The 19559-nt window shown below is 44.3% G+C and overlaps 1 protein-coding gene across 1 annotated transcript in view; it reads left to right on the top strand.

Annotated features, from left to right (window-relative positions):
• The window catches only part of DEPDC5 (DEP domain containing 5, GATOR1 subcomplex subunit), a 125095-nt gene that overhangs the window by 65132 nt on the left and 40404 nt on the right, over positions 1-19559 (top strand). The window contains exons 25-31 of the mRNA XM_044921246.1: positions 4190-4255; positions 7411-7567; positions 8035-8195; positions 11634-11751; positions 12233-12400; positions 13365-13584; positions 14630-14763. Coding sequence (XP_044777181.1) covers positions 4190-4255; positions 7411-7567; positions 8035-8195; positions 11634-11751; positions 12233-12400; positions 13365-13584; positions 14630-14763 — 1024 coding nt within the window. The remainder of the gene's footprint in view (positions 1-4189; positions 4256-7410; positions 7568-8034; positions 8196-11633; positions 11752-12232; positions 12401-13364; positions 13585-14629; positions 14764-19559) is intronic.

Raw genomic sequence — 19559 nt, 5'->3', positions numbered from 1 at the left:
TCCCTGATGAGCGCAGAGCCCATGGGGCTCTATCCCACGACCCTGAGGTCATGACCTGAGCCAAAATCAAGAGTTGGATGCTCAACTGACTGAGCCACCCAGGTGCCCCAAAATTCAGATTTCTTGACTCTGAAGAGATGTCAAAAGACAAAGCTAAGATGGTGATTTTCAGCATTGGTTCCCCAAGTTGAATATCTGGCTTTGAATGTTGAGAGTGAGGTCTCATTCACAAATGTTAGGTTGGAGCAGAGCTGATTGACCATGAGGGTCTCCCCTCGGTCATCTCAAGTAGTGAGGCCATCATATGCCGATAGCCAGTTCATTTGACTGAAAATAAAATCTTAAAGGCAGAGCTGGTGGGAGCAGCAGTTTGTTGGGCTTGAACTGCAAGAAAACTGTGTATAAAGAGCCTCATAAAAGAGCACAAAATACCTTTCTTTAAATATTTTTCATTGCTGTTTTTTTTTTTTTTAAAGATTTTATTTATTTATTTGACAGAGAGAGACACAGCGAGAGAGGGAACACAAGCAGGGGGAGCGGGAGAGGGAAAAGCAGGCTTCCCGCGGAGCAGGGAGCCCAATGCGGGGCTCGATCCCAGGACCCTGGGATCATGACCTGAGCCGAAGGCAGACGCTTAACGACTGAGCCACCCAGGCGCCCGCATTGCTGTTTTTTAAAAGTGTGTGTGTGTGTGGCATAAAAGGCTGGTGACCTTAAATGTTCTTTTGTCTGTTAGGAGATGGCACAGTGCTACTTTTGACCTAGAAGCCAGAGCTGCTCTGAGAATCCCTACTGGTTTGCCTCTTTGAGCTCAAAGAATTGCCCACACAGTTATAAGTTGAACTGGTCCTTTATTAGTGTAAGAATTTCAGTTTTTATAGACCCAGTCTGGATTTGGGTTTTCTTAAAAAAAAAGAAAAAGATGCGCTAATGACAAAATTTAGCATCTAAACCTGTGAGGTAATATATTTAATAATTTCCTAGTGCTCAGTATGGTTTGAGAAGGCTGTTTTTTATACCAGTTGCCTTCATACCAGTTCTCAGGCTGAACAAGAAAATCCCCCTCATTGCTTTTTTAAAAATATTTTATTTATTTATTTGAGAGAGAGCGAGCATGAGCAGAGGGAAGGGCAGAGGGAAAGGGAGAAGCAGACTCCCCACTCAGCAGGGAGCCCAGCTCGGAGCTTGATCTTAGCTGACTGGGCCACCCAGGTGCCCCCCACCTCATTGCTTCTTAATAGCCATGCTTTGTGTTTGCATGAAGATGGATATTGTTATCCAAGATAGCTTTTTCAGAAAATTTAGCTCCAAATGGCTTTTGGCTGTTGACAAAGAACAGCTAACATTTTCAATAGCTGAAAACTGGTGCCCCAGATGGAGAGTCAGGAAATGAAGCATCTGTAGAGTTGAGCAGAGTTTAAATGCAGCTTTCACCTATTTACTGTGCGATCTTCCCTAAGTTAATTCACTTCTCTGAGCTTCAGTTTGTCTGTACAAAAGGATTAGTACCTACCTCATACCTGCCTTATAGCAAGGGTTTGAATAAAATGAAACACTGTATTTGTCTGACTTAATAAGTTTTATCTTTTTATTCTGAAGACTAGTAATAAAAAAAAGAAAAATCTACTGAAGGCAGTTCCAAAAAAGAAGTTCTAAAATTGTTTTGGCCAAGTGCCATCATCTTTCTAAATTTTTAAATAATTTTAGGGGCGCCTGGGTGGCTCAGTCAGTTAAGCACCTGTCTCCTGCTCAGGTCATGATGCTTCTCCCTCTCTCTCTGCCACTTCCCCTACTTGTGTGCACTCTCACTCTCTCTCTCTGTCTCTGTCAAATAAATTTTAAAAAATTATTAATTTTAAAATTTACATATAGTAGAATTCACTCTTTTTAGTGTACAGTTCTGTGAGTTTTGACAAATGCATACTATCATATAACTACCAACAAACACATCAAGCAAGATAAAGAACATTTCCATTACCCCCCAGATTTTTTTGTGTGGTCCCTTTGTACTCAGCCCCACCCCCTGTCCGCTGGCAACCCACTGATCTGTTCTCTGTCCTTCTAGTTTTGTCTTGTCCCAGCATGTCATGCACATGGAATCATACAGTATGTAGCTTTTTGAGTCTTACTTCTTTTATTCAGCATATAATGCATTTGAGATTCATCCAAGTTGTTAAATGTTCATTACTTTTTATTGCTGAGTTGCATTCCATTGTATGTATGTATTAATTTGTTTATCCCTTCACTAGTTGCAAGATATTTGGGGGTGTTTCCAGGTTTTGGCAACTATGAATCAAGCCACCATAAACATTTACATAACAGGTTTTTGTAAACATTGGTTTTTATTTCTCTTGAGTAATTTCCTAGGCATGGAATTGCTGGGTCAGATGGTAAATATCTTTTTAACTTTTTTTTTTTTAAAGATTTTATTTATTTATTCATGAGAGACAGAGAGAGAGAGAGAGGCAGAGGGAGAAGCAGGCTCCCAAGGAGCAGGGAGCCCGATATGGGACTCGATCCCAGGACCCTGGGATCATGACCTGAGCCGAAGGCAGACGCTTAACCATCTGAGCCACCCAGGCGCCCTCTTTTTAACTTTTATTATTATTATTATTTTTTAAAGATTTTATTTATTTTTAGAGAAAGAGAATGTGTGTGCCTGCAAGCAGGGGGAGGAGCAGAAGGGGAGGGAGAGGGAGGGAACAAGAATCTCAAGCAGACTCCCTGCTGAGTGTGGAGCCTCATGTGGAGCTTGATCTCACCATGACCCTGAGATCACAACCTGAGCTGAAACCCAAGAGTCCAATGCTCAATTGACTGAGTCATCCAGGTGCCCCATTAATATTATTTTTAAAAGTTTATTTATTTTAGTAATCTCTACACCCAATGTGGGACTCAAACTCATGACCCTGAGATCAAGAGTTGCATGCTCCTCCAACTGAGCCAGCCAGGCACCCCTGTCTGTTTAACTTTTTTTTGTCTAACTTTTAAAGAAACCACAAAACTATTTCCCAAAGTGGTGCACCATTCTGCATTCCTACCGTCAATGGATAAGGTTTTCCATGGCTCTACATCCATATTCACACTTGGTGTGGACTTGTCATTTTAGCCATTCTAAGAGGTCTGTAGAGGTAATTTCCCTCATGGCTGAGGATGTTGAGCATCTTCTCCTGTGCTTATTTGCCTTCTGTATATGTTTAGTGAAGTGTTCAAATCTTTGGTCCTATTTCTCATCAGGTTGTTTGTGTTCTTGTTCTTGAGTTTTGAGGTCTCTATATATTTTGGGTCAAATCCTTTGCCAAATAAGTGATTTGCAGATGCTTTCTCCCATGTTGTGGCTTGTCTTTTCAAAGATTCCACAAGGGATTTATACATATTTATTCTTGTTATAAAAGATTCACATGACACACAAATACCTAGAATAAAAACTACAAGTTCTGATTTACCTCCCACTACCTCCTCCACCTTTTTCTCGCAGATAGCCACTGTTGACAGTTGGGTGAGGATTTTTTCAATCTTTTCTATAGTATCATAATTTTCTAGTAAATATGTATGTTTAGAAAGGGATATTTAAATATTGATATGTACTTTAAAATTAGTTCTGTTACTTTTCAGGCAAAAAGTTGCATTTCAGAGAACGTTTCTGTTTTTCCTTTCAGACCACCTATAGGGAAAATCATTGTTTTTCTCTTAAAAGTGGTGAGTTTTGATATGTCCTAGGTCATATTCCAGAAAGCCATGATTTGGAGAAGAAAATTCCAGATGATAAGGATGACCGATGAGTGAAATAAACTTTAAGTGGGTCATTTTGTATTTGCAAAAGATTTCTCCAGTTCATTGAAATGACTTTGAAATGTGTCCATTTTCTTACAATAAGTGGTGGGTTGCTTTTTGCTGGTGTGTGTGTGTGTGTGTGCGCGCGCATGTATGTGAATGCTAACAGTGTCATTGGGCAAGGAATGGTATTGATAACCTCAGAGCAAAGTTTTGGCTCATTCCCAAATTTTAGATTGCTCATTTTTCTTGGATTGACTCTTTTGTGCTATTTGAAATATTCAGCATAGAATTTGTACTTGGTTCACATTTTTATTTTTAGCTATAATTTTGGGCTCTTTCAACCATAACTGGCCAGAACTTTTTTTCTGCAGAATGAGCCTTATTAAAACAACCTGTTTTCATCTTTCCATAGGTATGAATCCTAGGACTCAGAATAAGGATTCTCTAGAGGACAGTGTTTCTACCTCTCCAGACCCAAGTAAGAAGGGGCAGCTGATTAGGGTGGGGTCAGGGCGGGGGTGGTCAGAGCATGAGGAAGCAAGGGGGAACCCTGTGGGCAGTCCACACATCTCTGGGGTACCAGAAGACAACGTGGTAAGGGAAAACTCTCCAGCCTCTCCAATGGAAAGTGAGAGGGGAGTGGCCAGGTAACCTGTTCTGGAATGTGATTCAGGGCACATGAGAATGGTAACGGAATTCCCATGAGGTCCTTACACCCGTGCAGAGCTGGCTTTAGCCCTTAAAAGGCCTTGTGATGGCTCTGAGGAACAAAGGAATAAGAGGGCCTGGAACTGTTTACAGACCTGTAGTTGAAATTGTTTGACTGGGTTGCTTTTTTTTTTAATCATCTTTATCTATTGAAATATCTGTGCAGGAAGAGCACATCTAAATGTCCACAATAGCAAAGTACCAGAAAAAAATCCTACCACCCGATAGACTTTATTTTACTTAGCTATAACCAGTAGAGATATATTAAGTCTTTTTTCCCCCGCTTATGATTACCTTAATAACCCTTTTGCTATTTCTTCGGGCCCCTTGTATTAGTCATTTTTTTTTTTTAAGATTTTATTTATTTTTTTGACAGAGAGAGACACAATGAGAAAGGGAACACAAGCAGGGGGGAGCGGGAGAAGGAGAAGCAGGCTCCCCGCTGAGCAGGGAGCCCGATGCGGGACTTGATCCCAGGACTCTGGGATCATGACCTGAGCCGAAGGCAGACGCTTAACTGACTGAGCCACCCAGGTGTCCCGTATTAGTCATTTTTAATAGCAGTATCAAACACATCACATCCCAGTTTGAATAATCATTTATTATTGGCGATCATTTGGGTGGTTTCTAGTTTCTTAGCAATAATGTAGAATGCAGGTACAATGCGTGATGCAATGGGTATATCTTTTCTTTCCCTTCACATCCTTGGGATATATTTCCCCCAAAGTATGGTTGGCAGGTTGATTATTTTCCAGAAAGCTTCCAGCAATGAATAGATGAGCCTATTTCTTCTGTACAACCCTAGCACTGGATTTTGTAATCCATGTTTATCATTGTTAATGGTATTGATGTGGGTCCTTCTCAGAGGCCGTCTTTATAGGGCCTGAAGATACTGGAGTTAGAAAAGAGGCCACAGTCTTTTCCCAGGGAAAGAACACCATTAAACTAAGAATCAGGAGCTTTTCTCACCATGGGATTTGGGCCCAGGCATTTGAATTCTCTGTATCTCGGTGTGTACCCAGCAGAAAACATTTCTGAAAGATATTTATGATCCTGAGGGACAGGAAGCTAATGAGAGTCAGAATGATCTAAGGGCATAAAGATATGACTGTCTTCTGCTTCTGGCTTTCCACTGTGGTTTTGATCTGGTGTCTTCCTTCTGCTCCTGGTCCTAGAACAAGGAAGTAGGAATAAGCTCATCCCTTCATCTGGCATATAGGGAAATTGGGGTGATCAGTTAGGCTCTTTTTGGGTTGTGTTTTCAATTCTTAAAGTGTTAATAAGTTAACAAGACCTGTGTATAGTCCAACTCATAGAATAAGAGAGTGGAATGGTGGTTGCCAGGGGCTTGAGGGGAGGCAGAAGTGGGGAGTTGCGGATCAGTGGTGTAAAGTTCCAATTATGCATGATGAATAAATCCTAGAGATCTGTACAGCACTGTGCCCAAGTTAATAATACTGTGTTGTACCCTTAAACATTTGTTAAGAGAGTAGTTCTCATGTTAAGTGTTCTTACCACACTAAGACAGAATTCAAACACACAAACAAAATACCCCAGACCTGTGTAGACCATGGAGTTAGGCCTCTTGTAGGTCAAATCATCTTTCCCAAGGCAGTGGTGGCTACATGGGGCATGTTTCCCACTACGACTTAGCACACGGGTCCTCTTCTTGTTCTTTAACTCTGGGTTCAGTGGGACTCTGTTGTATTGGGTAGTGTGTGTCTCTGTCATTATATGGTGGAAAGATCCCTAAGCAGAGAGGCTTCTGATCATGTAACCTCTGGGAGGTTTGGCTTGGCCAGGTGTTTAAAGGGCTCAATGATGTTGTAGTCCCTGCTCCAAGGAGGCCATATGAGGGCTGATGAGACAACAGCGGTGTATCACGCTGTAAGCCACATTAGCACTGTGCAAAAGATAAAGTGTTGAAGGTGTCCCTTGCTTGAGACTAAGATACAAAGGCATGGAGTATTTCTGCTTCATATTGCCCCCTTGTCTAGAGATTTGAAAAATAATCTTTGCTTAAATTACTTAAAGAGATAACTGCCCTATTACCTTGACTCAGTGATTCTCAACTGGGGAAGGATTTTGCTCCCTGGGGGGACATGGGGCAATGACTGCAGACGTTCTTGGTTTTTACAATCAGGAGATGCCACTGGCATCTAGTAAGTACAGTCCAGGGATGCTGTCCAACATCCTGTAATACAAAGCATAGCCCCTCATGACAGAGGATTATCCAGTCCAAAATGTCAGTGGTGCCAAGGTGGAGAAACCCTGCTTTAACCAAAGAGCAGGCAACTCAGGACACCATGTGATCGGGCCCGCTCTGCTGATTGCAGCTTTCCTTTCTAGATTGTTAAACTCTGTCTCTTGAAGTTCTGGCCTTGTGACCTTCCCAGACATCCTTCCTTGATTTCTCCTCCTACCCTTTTGGATCTGTGACTTATTTTTACAATTCTGAAAGTATTCCTAAATTCTGCTACCATGTGCTGTTCGCTCCCAAATCTGGCTGAGCTCTTCTTTCCCTACCAGCCACTCTGCAGTCCTCCAGAGAGGCTCTGGCTTGAGCCCTCGGAATGTTGATTTCTTCCACATGTAACTGCCTGCGCTGCCCTGCAGTAACCTCACTGGCATTGTGGCTGTAGCTTAAGATCGGCAGAAAATGAAAAGTACCAGCTGTGAATCCCATTTGCATGATGGGATTGGATGAGCACGTGCACTGCATTGTCTAACAAACTCTGTTTCTCTCTTTCTCCCTCCCCCCACCCCCTTTCTTCCTCTCCGTCCGTTTCCTGGCAATGTTATCACCGGTCACTGTGAACTCCTCCCCCCGCCCCGCCCACGTCCCCCGCACCTGCCCTGGTGACCGCACGCACCTTTCTCCTCTGTTACACGAGGCAGTTCTGACACTGTCTGCTCCCCCTGTAGTGCCAGGCTTCTGTTGCACAGTTGGAGTGGACTGGAAGTCTCTCACTACTCCGGCGTGCCTCCCCCTCACCACCGACTACTTCCCCGACCGCCAGGGCCTGCAGAACGACTACACGGAGGGCTGTTACGATCTCCTTCCGGAAGCAGACATCGACAGGTCGGTGTCAGAGGAGGGCTTCGGATGGGCGTCCAGGCACTGCATTCTCAAACCTGTGTCTTCCTTTTCTGGTTAGAGAATCTTATGAAGCAAAGAACTGTCATTTTTTTCTTTAGGGTTCTATTGACATGCCTTCTCTAGCCATTTCTCCTCACGGGTGCTTTCTCAGATTTTTCTGTGGTGGTTTTTCTGGACACACTAGATCTGATCTTTTTTTCTAAGATTAGCTATTTGAGCTATTCTAGGAATGGCTGTTAGCTATTACCTGCCTTCTTCTTCTGCCTCTTTGAACTGATCATGTCTCCGCAAACTGGTTTATAGATTGTTAGTTTTATGAACCACCATGGAATGGTCATCAGGGCTGACTTGTGGAGTCGAAGCAAAACAAAGGATGGGAGTGTGGACTCTTGAGTGTCACTCCGCCCTGGACCAAGCATGTCCATGTGAACAACCGTCTGTTTCCTCAGGAGGGACGAGGAGGGTGTGCAGATGACGGCCCAGCAGGTGTTTGAAGAGTTCATCTGCCAGCGTCTCATGCAGGGCTACCAAATCATAGTGCAGCCCAAGGCGCAGAAACCCAACCCTGCTGTCCCGCCCCCACTGAGCAGCAGCCCGCTGTACAGTCGAGGTGAGTTGTTCTCCTTGGACTTGTATTTTTTCTTTTCTACTGAATTTGTGCAAGTAGGTTCTCAAGATGGTAGGGAATAGATAAATTCGGGAGTAATTTTTCAACACCAAAGTTTTGCTTTCTGAATTTTACTTTTACATGAGGAATAAAGTCTCTGCTAGGCCCAGATTTATCTTAAAACTCTCTTTAATCTACTGTTCTCCTTTTAAGGAAGGGCATATGATCCAGTTCAGGAATGTCACAGCCTGGCTTTGGCAACACCTACCAACAGCAGGCAGCTGAGCCAGGCGTGAACTATCAAAGTACATTGTGAATATTTTAGACCCGATATTTATTTCTAGCACAGTAGTTGGCACACAGCAGGTTCTCAGATGTTACCTAAACCTGGGATTTATACTCCCCCCGCCTCCCCCCCGCTCAGCCCCGTTATGGATGCATCTTCTCCTTTTTGTCACTGAAGCTTAGCATGATGAAGCAAGAATGGATCGTCTGTGAGTGGTAGAGACTAATAAGTGACAGAGACTCAGTGAGGCCGATTGAGTTACAGCCAGGCTCTGGAGAGCTCTTCTAAAATAAGTCAGGTAGAGAGAATAAAGTGTGGGTGCCTAGAATCAAGAAGCCGTGATCGCTTCCCAGAAAATTCCATGAGTAACCAGTAGTCTCTTGCTTCCTCCTTGTCACTAAGGAGCCTCCCCACTCTCCTAAACTCCCAGCTCAAAGCCTCAGATCATCTTTGGCTCCATTAAAGTGCTTTGGGCCAGAGGATCAAAGTAGTGTGGACCTGTGAGGGGGAGCTTGGTGGTCCATCCAGTTCAGGTCTTGTTGCTTATGATGAAGCTTTTCATGTTCTAGACTGCACTGAATAGTAATCTTCCTGAGTGCCAGGACTGTCGGCTTCATGTTTTTATCCTCTATAATGGAAACCATTGTGCCTGGTGTACAACAATATGGGTTGATAAATATAGGAATTCATTCATTCATTCAACAGTATTTTTGAAGCTCCCACTCTGTGGGGCATTTAGTGAGGAAAAATAACGTAAGTCAAACTATGAAATATAATTACTCGTTGTGATAAAGATTGTGAGGGAAAAATCAAAGGGCTATGAGAATATTTAATACAGGACTTGATCTGGTCTGGAGGGTCAGGGATGGCTTCCTTGAGGAGGTGATGTTTGAGGTGAGACCTGCACTGTGTGAAGGAGTTACTAGGAAGAGAAGCAGGTTGGGAGTGGTGGGCAGGAGTAGGTAGGAAGAGCATGCCAGGCAGAGGGATTAGTATGTGCAAAAATCCTGTGGCAGGAGGCACTGTGACACTTTCTGAGCACCAAAAAGAAGACTGGTGGGGTGAAGTACAGGGAGTAAGCCAGAGATGTGTCCAGACATGTCAGGAGACCCAGGCCTCACAGGGCCATGTGAAGGATTTTGTTCTTTATCCCAAGAATAGTGGAATGAATTCACCTTTAGTGTCAATGGCCCCATCCAGCCTTCCTACCTGCTTTTCTCTAGAATAGCTGATCAGTTTCCCTTGGTGGTTCATAATTCCTCTGGCATCCAGTTCTGCTCTGGCTGATTCATGAGCCTTATGTCATGGCTAGCTGGCCAGAGTCTACTCACCTTACTGTACCCTTTCTGGCTGTTTTTCCTCCTTCAATAAATTTAATCCTTTTATTTCTATAGTAACAGAAATGGTATCGTTGTTATAACTACTGGAAAAGTGACCACCATAAGTGAGGTCGCATCTGATTGAAGATTGGTTGACTACAGGTTATGAGACGGACCCTGTTTCAGTAGTGAACAGAACAGCATCAGCCCTTTTCCTCCAAGTTTATTGTCTACTGGGTGAGATAGTCGTTGAACTATTAAACCAAAAGTATTTATTTGATTACAGATTGTAAAGAGTGCTGTGCAGGATAAAAACAGGAAGTAATTTAGAGTGGGGTCGGTACTATGCTAGGTGCTCATGAACATTATCCCATGACCTTGTCTTCCTGATAGCCAGCAGGGGGTGGTTGCAAGAAAGAAGGAATGCAGGATGGGGGGCAAGCCCTCTTCCTTCCTTCCTTCCTTTCTTCCTTCCTTCCTTCCCTCCCTCCCTCCCTCCTTCCTTCCTTTTCTTTTTTTATTAAAGATTTTATTTATTTGAGAGAGAGAGAGTGAGAGAGCACACAAGTGGGGGGAGGGGCAGAGGGACAAGCAGACACCCTGCTTGACGCAGGGCTTGGTCCAGGACCCTGAGATAATGACCTGAGCTGAAGTCAGACGCAAGCCCACTTTCTAGTTGTGGAAAGTGAGACTTGGAGATTTGGTACCCAAGGTCACACCGCTGGCAAATGAAAGTGCTGGGGTTTAACCCAGGGTCCTCTGAGTCAAAGCCTGGCCTCTTATAGGCAGCCTGTCCCTCACTACTATCACCTAGGAAGTTTCCACATTCCCGATGAAGGTCCTTTCAACCTCTGCCACCCTCTCTCATCCTGACAACTCCCATGCTGCCTACGCTGTGTGACTATCTCTCAGAACCACACGAGGGGACTGTTTTATCTCGAGAGCATGGGAATCTTGTCTTGGTTCTCTTGTCCATCGAGGCATAGTGTCACTCTCTTGAAAGCTTGTATTTTTCTCGATTCCTCATAATTTCCCTCTTTCTGTTGCACAACTCAGTTCAACTAATATTTTTCAAATACCTGCTGTGGGCACAGCACTTTGTCAGGTGCTATGGAAAATTTAAAGACAAACAAGATTGGGTCCCCGGCCTCCTGGAACTTCCAGTTTGTCCGGCTGTGAGACACGCATATGTGGAGCCACATCCAGGGTACAATTCAGACAGCTGATGGGATCTGTTAGCTTTCTGGAGAAAGTGGCCTTTGACGGTGACTTTAAATGACCCATAGGATCTTGGTGGTGGCTCAGGAAGAGAAGGCAGAAAAAGCAACCCGAGCAAATGTTTGGAGAAGAAAGGACAGTAGTCCTTTAAGACTGATGCAGGGTTATTGTGGTGTGGGAGTCATGGAAGCTGATGCCAGGTCAGCTGCCACCATGGGGTGAGGACCTCCACTGCTGGGGCGGCAGCTTGTGCTTGAGCGGAGCGGAGTTCCATTTCAGTCCCGGAGTTGACTCTTGGCCTATTAACATCTAATCTAGAACTTTCCTTCTCAGAGGCCGAGGAATCAAGCTGTTCATTCTTTGAGTGCGTCTTCTGGATGCTGTCTGCACTTCTGGGCTCTAAGCTGCTGTTGGCTGGTTTAGTGAAGAAAATTCTGCCAACTTTAGGACTTTTTTATTTTTAACCAAAAATAAGTCTTTTCCATGAAACCGTCCCTCAAGAAAAAGAGTTGCTTCTTTTGTTTCTCCTTTTCTGACTGTATATGGAAGAGAAGCTATTGCCTGTTAAAAGAATGTTCCTCAGCCAGATGGAGGATATGATTTTTCCCCCCCCATTAGGCCTTGTGTCCCGAAACCGCCCTGAGGAGGAGGACCAGTACTGGCTGAGTATGGGCAGAACGTTCCACAAAGTGACGCTGAAGGATAAGATGATCACAGTGACACGTTACCTTCCCAAGTGAGTCCTTGGAAATTTCAGGTTTTCAGCTACTGTCCTGAATTGTGTCCACTCTGAACTTCTCTTTATAACACATACTGTGCACCTAGTGAATATGGAATTAGTTATGTGACACATAATTAAAACCAAGGTAGGTTGAGTGGTTGGTTTTCCTTTTCTTGGAATTAGTTGTTTGTTTTCTAGGGTTATTTTACCGTTGTAGCTCACCTGCTTCTAAAAGGGACTTGACTCAGCTTATAATGTTTAGCCTGATTCTTAGCAAGCCAATAAGAAATAAAGAATGGGAGGATAAAAGAATGACAGAGTTTAAGAACTGAGAAATTTCCATTACCAGTCCCTTGGGATGAGTTTGTTACCACACTTTAGGATTGAATGCCAAGGATGTTGCTAACTGTATTGAGATGGAAAAGTCCAGAAGAAAGGGGTTGGGTGGAGGGAGTGATTCTCTTTTGGACTTCTGGGCATGCCGTTTGTTTTTCAGGTACCCTTATGAGTCTGCCCAGATCCACTACACCTACAGCCTCTGCCCTTCCCACTCAGACTCGGAGTTTGTGTCTTGTTGGGTGGAATTCTCCCATGAGCGGCTGGAGGAGTACAAGTGGAATTACTTAGATCAGTATATCTGTTCGGCCGGCTCTGAGGACTTCAGGTCAGAGAACATACTTTGGCTTTCCATCCAGCTACCTTGGGTGTGCCCACTTTTAACACATCTGTCCTTTTTTTCTGATTACAAAATGATGTTTGTTTTAGAAAACAAGAACAAAAGCACATCTGCATTAGTTAAAAAACTCAGTGACAAGGGTGGTGGTATTGGTTGCACAACAATGTGGATGTACTTAATGGCATAGAATCGTATACTGAAGGATTGTTAAAGTGGTACATTTTGTTATGCACGTTTTACCACAAAACAACAACGACAGAAACTTCAGTGATGAAGTGCTCTTTGATGGAATGTCCGTGTAGATCATGTTCTGAACCTTTTCCTGACTACCTGTGGTGCTGATTTTTTATTTTTAATTTCTATGTGTCATTTATGATTGTGATGATAAAAAACCACAACCCCATTGGGTCTGGGTGCACAGAACCAACCATCCTGACATCTCTGGGATGTAAATTAAAAGTACCCTTTGTGCTCTTCCTCTAGAGCTTGTGTTTCAAATGAAGCCATGAGATGTAGCATCAGACGAACACTCTCTCAAGGGGAGATGGCCCCTCACATACCAACTGCAAAGACAGGCTTGAAATGGGACCTTTACTGGGAGTGCTTTTTTTTTTTTAAAGATGTACTTCTTTTATTTATTTTTTTTCCTATTTTTAAAAAAATTTAAAAATTTTCGTATTGTTATGTTAATCACCATACATAAGATGTACTTCTTTTAGAGAGACAGAGAGGGAGAGCAGGGGGGAGGGGCAGAGGGAAAGGGAGAGAAGCAGACTCCCCACTGAATGCAGAGCTCGATGAGGGGCTTGATCTCCTGACCCTGAGATCATGACCTGAGTCGAAACCAAGAGTCAGACACTCAACCGACTGAGCCACACAGGTGCCCCGTGAGTGCTTTCATGACCTGCTTTTGTTCTCCACCACCCCCTGTCCTTCCTTTGGCCCTTCACAGCTTAATTGAGTCTCTGAAGTTCTGGAGGACCCGTTTCCTGCTGCTGCCAGCCTGTGTCACTGCCACTAAGCGCATCACAGAAGGGGAAGCCCACTGCGACATCTATGGGGACAGGCCCCGGGCAGACGAGGATGAGTGGCAGCTCTTGGATGGCTTTATCCGCTTTGTGGAGGGTTTGAACCGGATCCGCAGGCGACATCGCTCGGATCGCATGATGCGGGTCGGGCTCCTTGGGCCCCTTGGGGACTGTGCTTGGTCTCTTCCTGTCTCGGGGGCCTCTCTTTGGCCGGTTTATTTACTCATGGGGTTGGGATATGTCTGAGGACAGCCAGCCAACTAAGGGCAGATCTGGAATTCTGGGTGTGTGTATACAGTTCTGTAAATTTTAACAGATGTATAGATTCATGTAACCACTACAACTATAATCAGGATACAGAGTAGTTCTGTCACTTCCCAAAAAACCCCTCATGCTACCCTTTATAGTCACACTTTGCTCCCACCTCTAACCCCTGGCAGCCACTGGTCTGTTCTCTGTCACTTTACTGTTGTCTTTTCCAAAAGTCATATGCACGGAATCGTATAATGTAATCTTTTGAGAAGCTGCCTTCTTTCACTCAGCACAATGCCTCTGGGATTCATCCAAGTTGTCGCTCGTCTCAGTAGTTCATTCCTTTTTAGTGTGAGTAGTGTTGCATCACCAACTGTGTTTTTAACCCCAAGTTCAGTGTTCTTCCCTGCATACGAGCTACACTTTGTCCACAGCATTGCTTATGATTAGAAACATTTCAAAAAAAAAAAGGAAGGAAGGAAGGAAAAGAAAGAAAAGAAAGAAAGAAACATTTCCAAAAGACCGTGCATGGTGGAAAGAGCTTTGGTCTTGAAACCAAATGATTAAAGCTTGACCTCCAGCTCCAGTGGGATTCGGGATAAGTCACTTAACTTCTCTGGGACTCAGTTTCTTCTTCCATGACTTAGATAAAACATTATTTACTTTCTAGATCCAGGACAAGGGTGAAATGATCTGTGGAATCCACCTCAAAGAGGCAGTTTGTTTTGAGTCAACAGGCATTCGAGCCTTCAGCTCAAGCAAAAAGCAGTTTTCAGCATTTACCGAGTAACAAGGGCCTGTGTTGCTGCCTCTGTGAATTGGATTCCCAGAGAGCCTGACACACAACAGATGCAGCAGGCATGCTCTGGGCTGTGAGTGGCATCCACTGAGGGAGCCCACTTGGGCTGATGGCCTTGTTTTCTCTTCTCTGCTTTAGAAAGGGACCACCATGAAAGGCTTACAGATGACCGGGCCCATTGCCACACACTCCCTTGAGTCGACCGGCCCCCCAGTTGGGAAGAAGGGAACCTCAGCTCTGTCTGCCCTGTTGGAGATGGAGGCCAGTCAGAAGTAAGTTCCTGCTTGGGGAGAGACTCGTCCCCACCACACAGGCTCCACAGGTTTTCAGTACCCTACCTTGTGAGTGGGGGTGAAATATGATTTCTATCTGCACGGAGCCTGAAATTAAGAAAAAGATGCATACATGAGCAGAGAGCTGGGTTAATACCTGGTAAGTGTCAAATAACATGAAATATGCCAGAAATTATAAACTTGCAGTCTGGGGCTTAATTTGAACTACAGATACATTTGCTTTGGCCCACAAAGTGAGGTTTCTTTGTTTGTTTATTTGTTTGTTTTTTTTAATAGATTTTATTTTTTAGAGCAGTTGTAGGTTCAAAGCAAACTTGAATGGAAGGAAGAGCTTTCTCATATACGCCCTGTCTCCCACACCTGCATGGATTCCTCCATTGTCAACACCCCCAGCGGAGTGGGCCATTTGTTATAATTGATGAAGCTGCACTGACACCTCATCATCACCCAATGTCCACAGTTTACCTTACACGTCACTCTTGGTGGTGTATATTCTGTGGGTTTCAGACAAATTTGTAATGACATGTAGCTACCATTAAAGAGTAGTTTCACTGCCCTAAAGGCACAAAATATTTTTAAAATATCTGAGCCATGTTTTTTTAGTTTGAAGATTTCAAATACAAATTTGGATTTTATATGAAATTATATAGTATATACAACATGATACATGATTATATTATATATAAAACAATATATTACAGGGCGCCTGGGTGGCTCAGTTGGTTAAGCGACTGCCTTCGGCTCAGGTCATGATCCTGGAGTCCCAGGATCGAGTCCCGCATCGGGCTCCCTGTCGACGGGGAGTCTGCTTCTCCCTCTGACCCCCCCCCCCTCATGTGCTCTCTCTCTCTCATTCTCTCTCTCAAATAAATAAAATCTTTAAAACAACAACAAAACAACAACAATATATTACAGATAATATAGCACAACACTGTATTACAGATAATAGATAAAATCCAGCCTTTTGAGAAATAGAAGAGCCTCAGTTATAGTACTGGGTCCACATGCGTACCCAGCCATGGGAAGGCTGGTCCTTTAGAATGGGCACGTGCCCTCTGGTTTACCGGAGAACCAGCACACCCTCTAGTCTTGGACTTGCCTTATTCCCTCAGGCGTGTGACCTGGCCAGCTTCTCTAGGCATTTGTGTGGTCCCTTCCTAAACATTAAGTGCTGCATTTCCCAGGACACTGGTAGGGCCACATCTTGCCTGGGAGGGCAGTGACAGCATCCCAGGAGGGGGGATTTGAGTTGGCCTTGCAGGAAAGGAAGCATCTATACAGAGGCGTGGGGGGGAGCGGGGGCGGGACTTGGGCAAGAGGAGAAAGTACCTCCGTGTGCAGGTGGCACCCACTCTGGGAGTCTTCCCTGCCCCTTCGTCCTCCCAGCCAACTCAGATTCTGTGCTTCCCAGCATCCTGGGCCGACATCCATCAGAGCCCTTTCCAGAATTCTCCAAGGTTTGCTCACAGTCCCCCTGGCTTGCCTGTGCTCTGAGAGTAGAGGCTGTGGGTTGTGCCTGGCACATAGGATGTGCACAGTAAGTAGTCATGGAATGATAGAGGAAGGGGTGCTGAGGGTCCCTGTACAGATGTTGGGGGAGGCTAGAGCTTCTCTGTCTGGGCTGTGTGGTGCCCAGCAGGAACCTGTGCACATTAGGCTTTCCAGAAGTCACATTGAGTGAGCTTGAGTCATCGTGGAGATGCAATTGGACCGACAGGTGGGAAGTTGGATGCCAAGCTGTCCTTACACATTCTCATAGCAAGAGGGATCCTTTGCAAGTTTTTTTATTTTAATGGAAAATTTAAATTTTAATGGAAAATTTCAAACAGATAAACTAGGCTAGTATGATAAATCCCTGTTTACCTGTCACGTGGCTTCAATGATTATCAACTCATGGCCAATCTTATTTCATTTATTGCAACATATGCATTGCTCTCACCTTCCCTTTTTATTCTTTATTAAATTTCAGGCATCATATTTCTTCATCTATAATATTTCAGTATGTATCACTGAAAGAGAAGTACCCCTTTAAAAAAAAAAAAGAAGTACCCTAATACTGTAATTTGTCTAAAAGGTTATAGTCATTCCTTAATATCATGAAATATCCAGTCAGTGTCTTTGGTAGAAGTGTTTTTTGAGATGAGCCCCATGTATAGGAAGGCCTGGGAGGTGGGCCCCAAGAGGCAGAGACCCTTTGGCAGGCTCCTACTAGTCAGGCAAGAGGCCACAGAGGCTGGAGAGAGGGTGATAAAGAATGGAAAGGAGGGGACACTGGGGGGTATGGGCAAATGTTGGGCTCATTACTGAGGGAACTGGGTCTGTTTACTTTGTCTGACCAAGGGAAGAGCCCAGAACTCAGCCTGGCAGGTTCTCCCTGTAACTAATCACAGATCTTTCCCGCTGGAAAAAAGAACAAGGAACATATGTTGCTGGGAGCGGTGTGAAGCTGGGGGTGGGGGAGATCTTATTTATAATTTGTCAGTGAGTCATCGTTTAATATGCTCCAAGGAGCCTCTTTCTGCTCAGACTGGAAGAGGAAGGGTAGTTGGGGTGGTAGTGTCCCCCCATGTGTAGGGAAAGATTCTCAGCTAACCTCACAGCAGGAGGCAGGACAGAGAGACCCGAGATTTATTCTCTCCCCAGATGACTGTTCTTGGGTGACTTGCTATGTTTTCTCAATGCAGGAGGTAGAGCAGAGGGAGCCAGACCTTTATATAATGTTTGCTCACAGTGTTTTTTATTTGTGTGCTTTTCTTTTGCTTTTGCAGCACCAAGCAGATCCAATTTTATTTATTATGAAAAACAATGCTATAGCGATATGGAAAAGAATTTATAAAATTTCATCTGTAGTCCTGCCATCTTACCATAAACTGTGTCTGTTTCTTCCATTTCTCTTCTAGTCTGTATCTGAAGTCATGTACGTTTTGTCAGGCTCTTGTGGAAGATAGAGACAGGCCCCAGAAGTCTCAGCCTTCTGCTCATTGTCTGCATGGCTGGGACCAGTCTGGGCAGCTGGTTCTGGCTCAGCTGCTCCTAATAGATGAGGATAACCTGATGACAGCCAAGTCAGGACAGAGACCACCAAAAGGCTTTTGTCACTGCTTCCGTGGAGGCTTGGCCGGCAACTCCGTCCCGGCAGAAGGCAGTGTGCCTCCGTGTATGTTTTCACATATACATATATATAGTATAACTGCTTGTTTTCGGGCCGGTTCCCTTCCGAGCCTTTAGACAGGGAGCCTCCAAGGGCAAGGACAGGGTTTTACTCGCCTCTGAATCCCTGATTCTTAGTCCACAGGTCCCCACAAGGAAGGCAACTCAGTAAATGGGGATTGTCATGTGCATCTGAGGGGACACGGGAGGGGTAACCAGGGCTTCCTGTCCCCGCAGCCTTGGGGAAGTACGAGAGAATGTTACAGTGTGCATTTGTGGATGAGGCTCAGAGGAAAACACACTTCAATGTGATAGAGACAGTGTGGTGTAGGGACATGGGAAAGAATTGAGCATTTGTTCTGCTTTTCCTCTATGAATTATACCTCAGAGTAAACAAGTAATTGGTGTAGGGAGGTTTGTCTTTGTTCAGTATTGCAGCTCATAGCTTCAGAAGGAATGATAGACTATTACCATGTGTGATCTTTAACAAACTTGTGGATCTAACAGAGTTCACCAGTGGCCACTAATATCACCAGAGAGAGAGGGCCAGACATTATAGGCCTCCAGATAGAAATACACAACACCACTTAAGAGTTCTTGCCCAAAATTGAACCTGAACTGCTCAAGCCATTAGATAGAACTTCTAGTTCTCAGGAAGTAAGTAAACAAGGCACAGAGGAATATGATAAACAGTAAAGGGAGAAAATCAGCACATCCAGACTGTGAATTTACAGGACAAATGAGCTACTTTCTTCGACAAATAAATTGTAAAGATAAAGAGAAATGAAGAGGAATTTATGGCTTAAAAGAGAATTAAGAGACATAACTTATTGCAGCGTAGGGACCTTAGTTGAAACCTGTTTTGAACAAACTGTACAAATGATTTTGGGGAGACAATTGGCGAAATATTTGATATTAGAAAATTAAAAAATTTTCAAGTGTGTTGGAATTGTGGTTATGTTTTTTCAAAAGTTCTTTTAGGGATACACTGCGTACTGAAGTTCTTATGGACGAAATGATATGTATGAGTTTTGCTTCAAAATAATTGGGGTGTGTAGATAAGGGGTATAGATGAAACATGATTGGCTCTAAGTATATAATTTGGGGGGCTGGGTTTGTAGGGACTCATTATCTTAGCCTTTTTACTTGTGTTTGTGTTTGAAATTTTTCCATAATAAAAAGTAGGGGGGAAAAAAGAGTATAACAGGTTACCATGGAAACTGATTTTTAATCTCCGGTATGAGATTGCTTGACAATCTGTAACAAACATGTCAGAATGTAAGAGTAGGGCAGTCTCACAGACTGGGTTCTTGGGGAGGCAGACTGAGATGGAGTTTAACATGCAGGGTGTTTATTAAGGCAAGTCCGTGGGCTCAGGATGTGCGGGACGGAGGAGGAAGTGGACAGAGGGAGAAGTCCAGGTGCAGCGCAGGGCCAGGGACAGCCTTGGGCCACCTCACTCAAGCCCTGGAGCTAGAAGAGCCTTCAGGGATGAGCCCAGTTGGACCAACATGGCCAGACCTATACACCCCCTCGTTGATCATTCATTGTCTGTGGGCCGCTGCGGGGGGTGGGGGTGGGGGGGCAGCAAGAGCTCTGCAGTTGGGGCTGTCCCTGAAGGGGCC

The sequence above is a fragment of the Neomonachus schauinslandi genome, chromosome 14 (assembly GCF_002201575.2).
Source record: "Neomonachus schauinslandi chromosome 14, ASM220157v2, whole genome shotgun sequence".
Taxonomy (NCBI): domain Eukaryota; kingdom Metazoa; phylum Chordata; class Mammalia; order Carnivora; family Phocidae; genus Neomonachus; species Neomonachus schauinslandi.
Note: the sequence above shows the minus strand (reverse complement) of the source record. Positions and strands in the feature narration are given on the sequence as shown.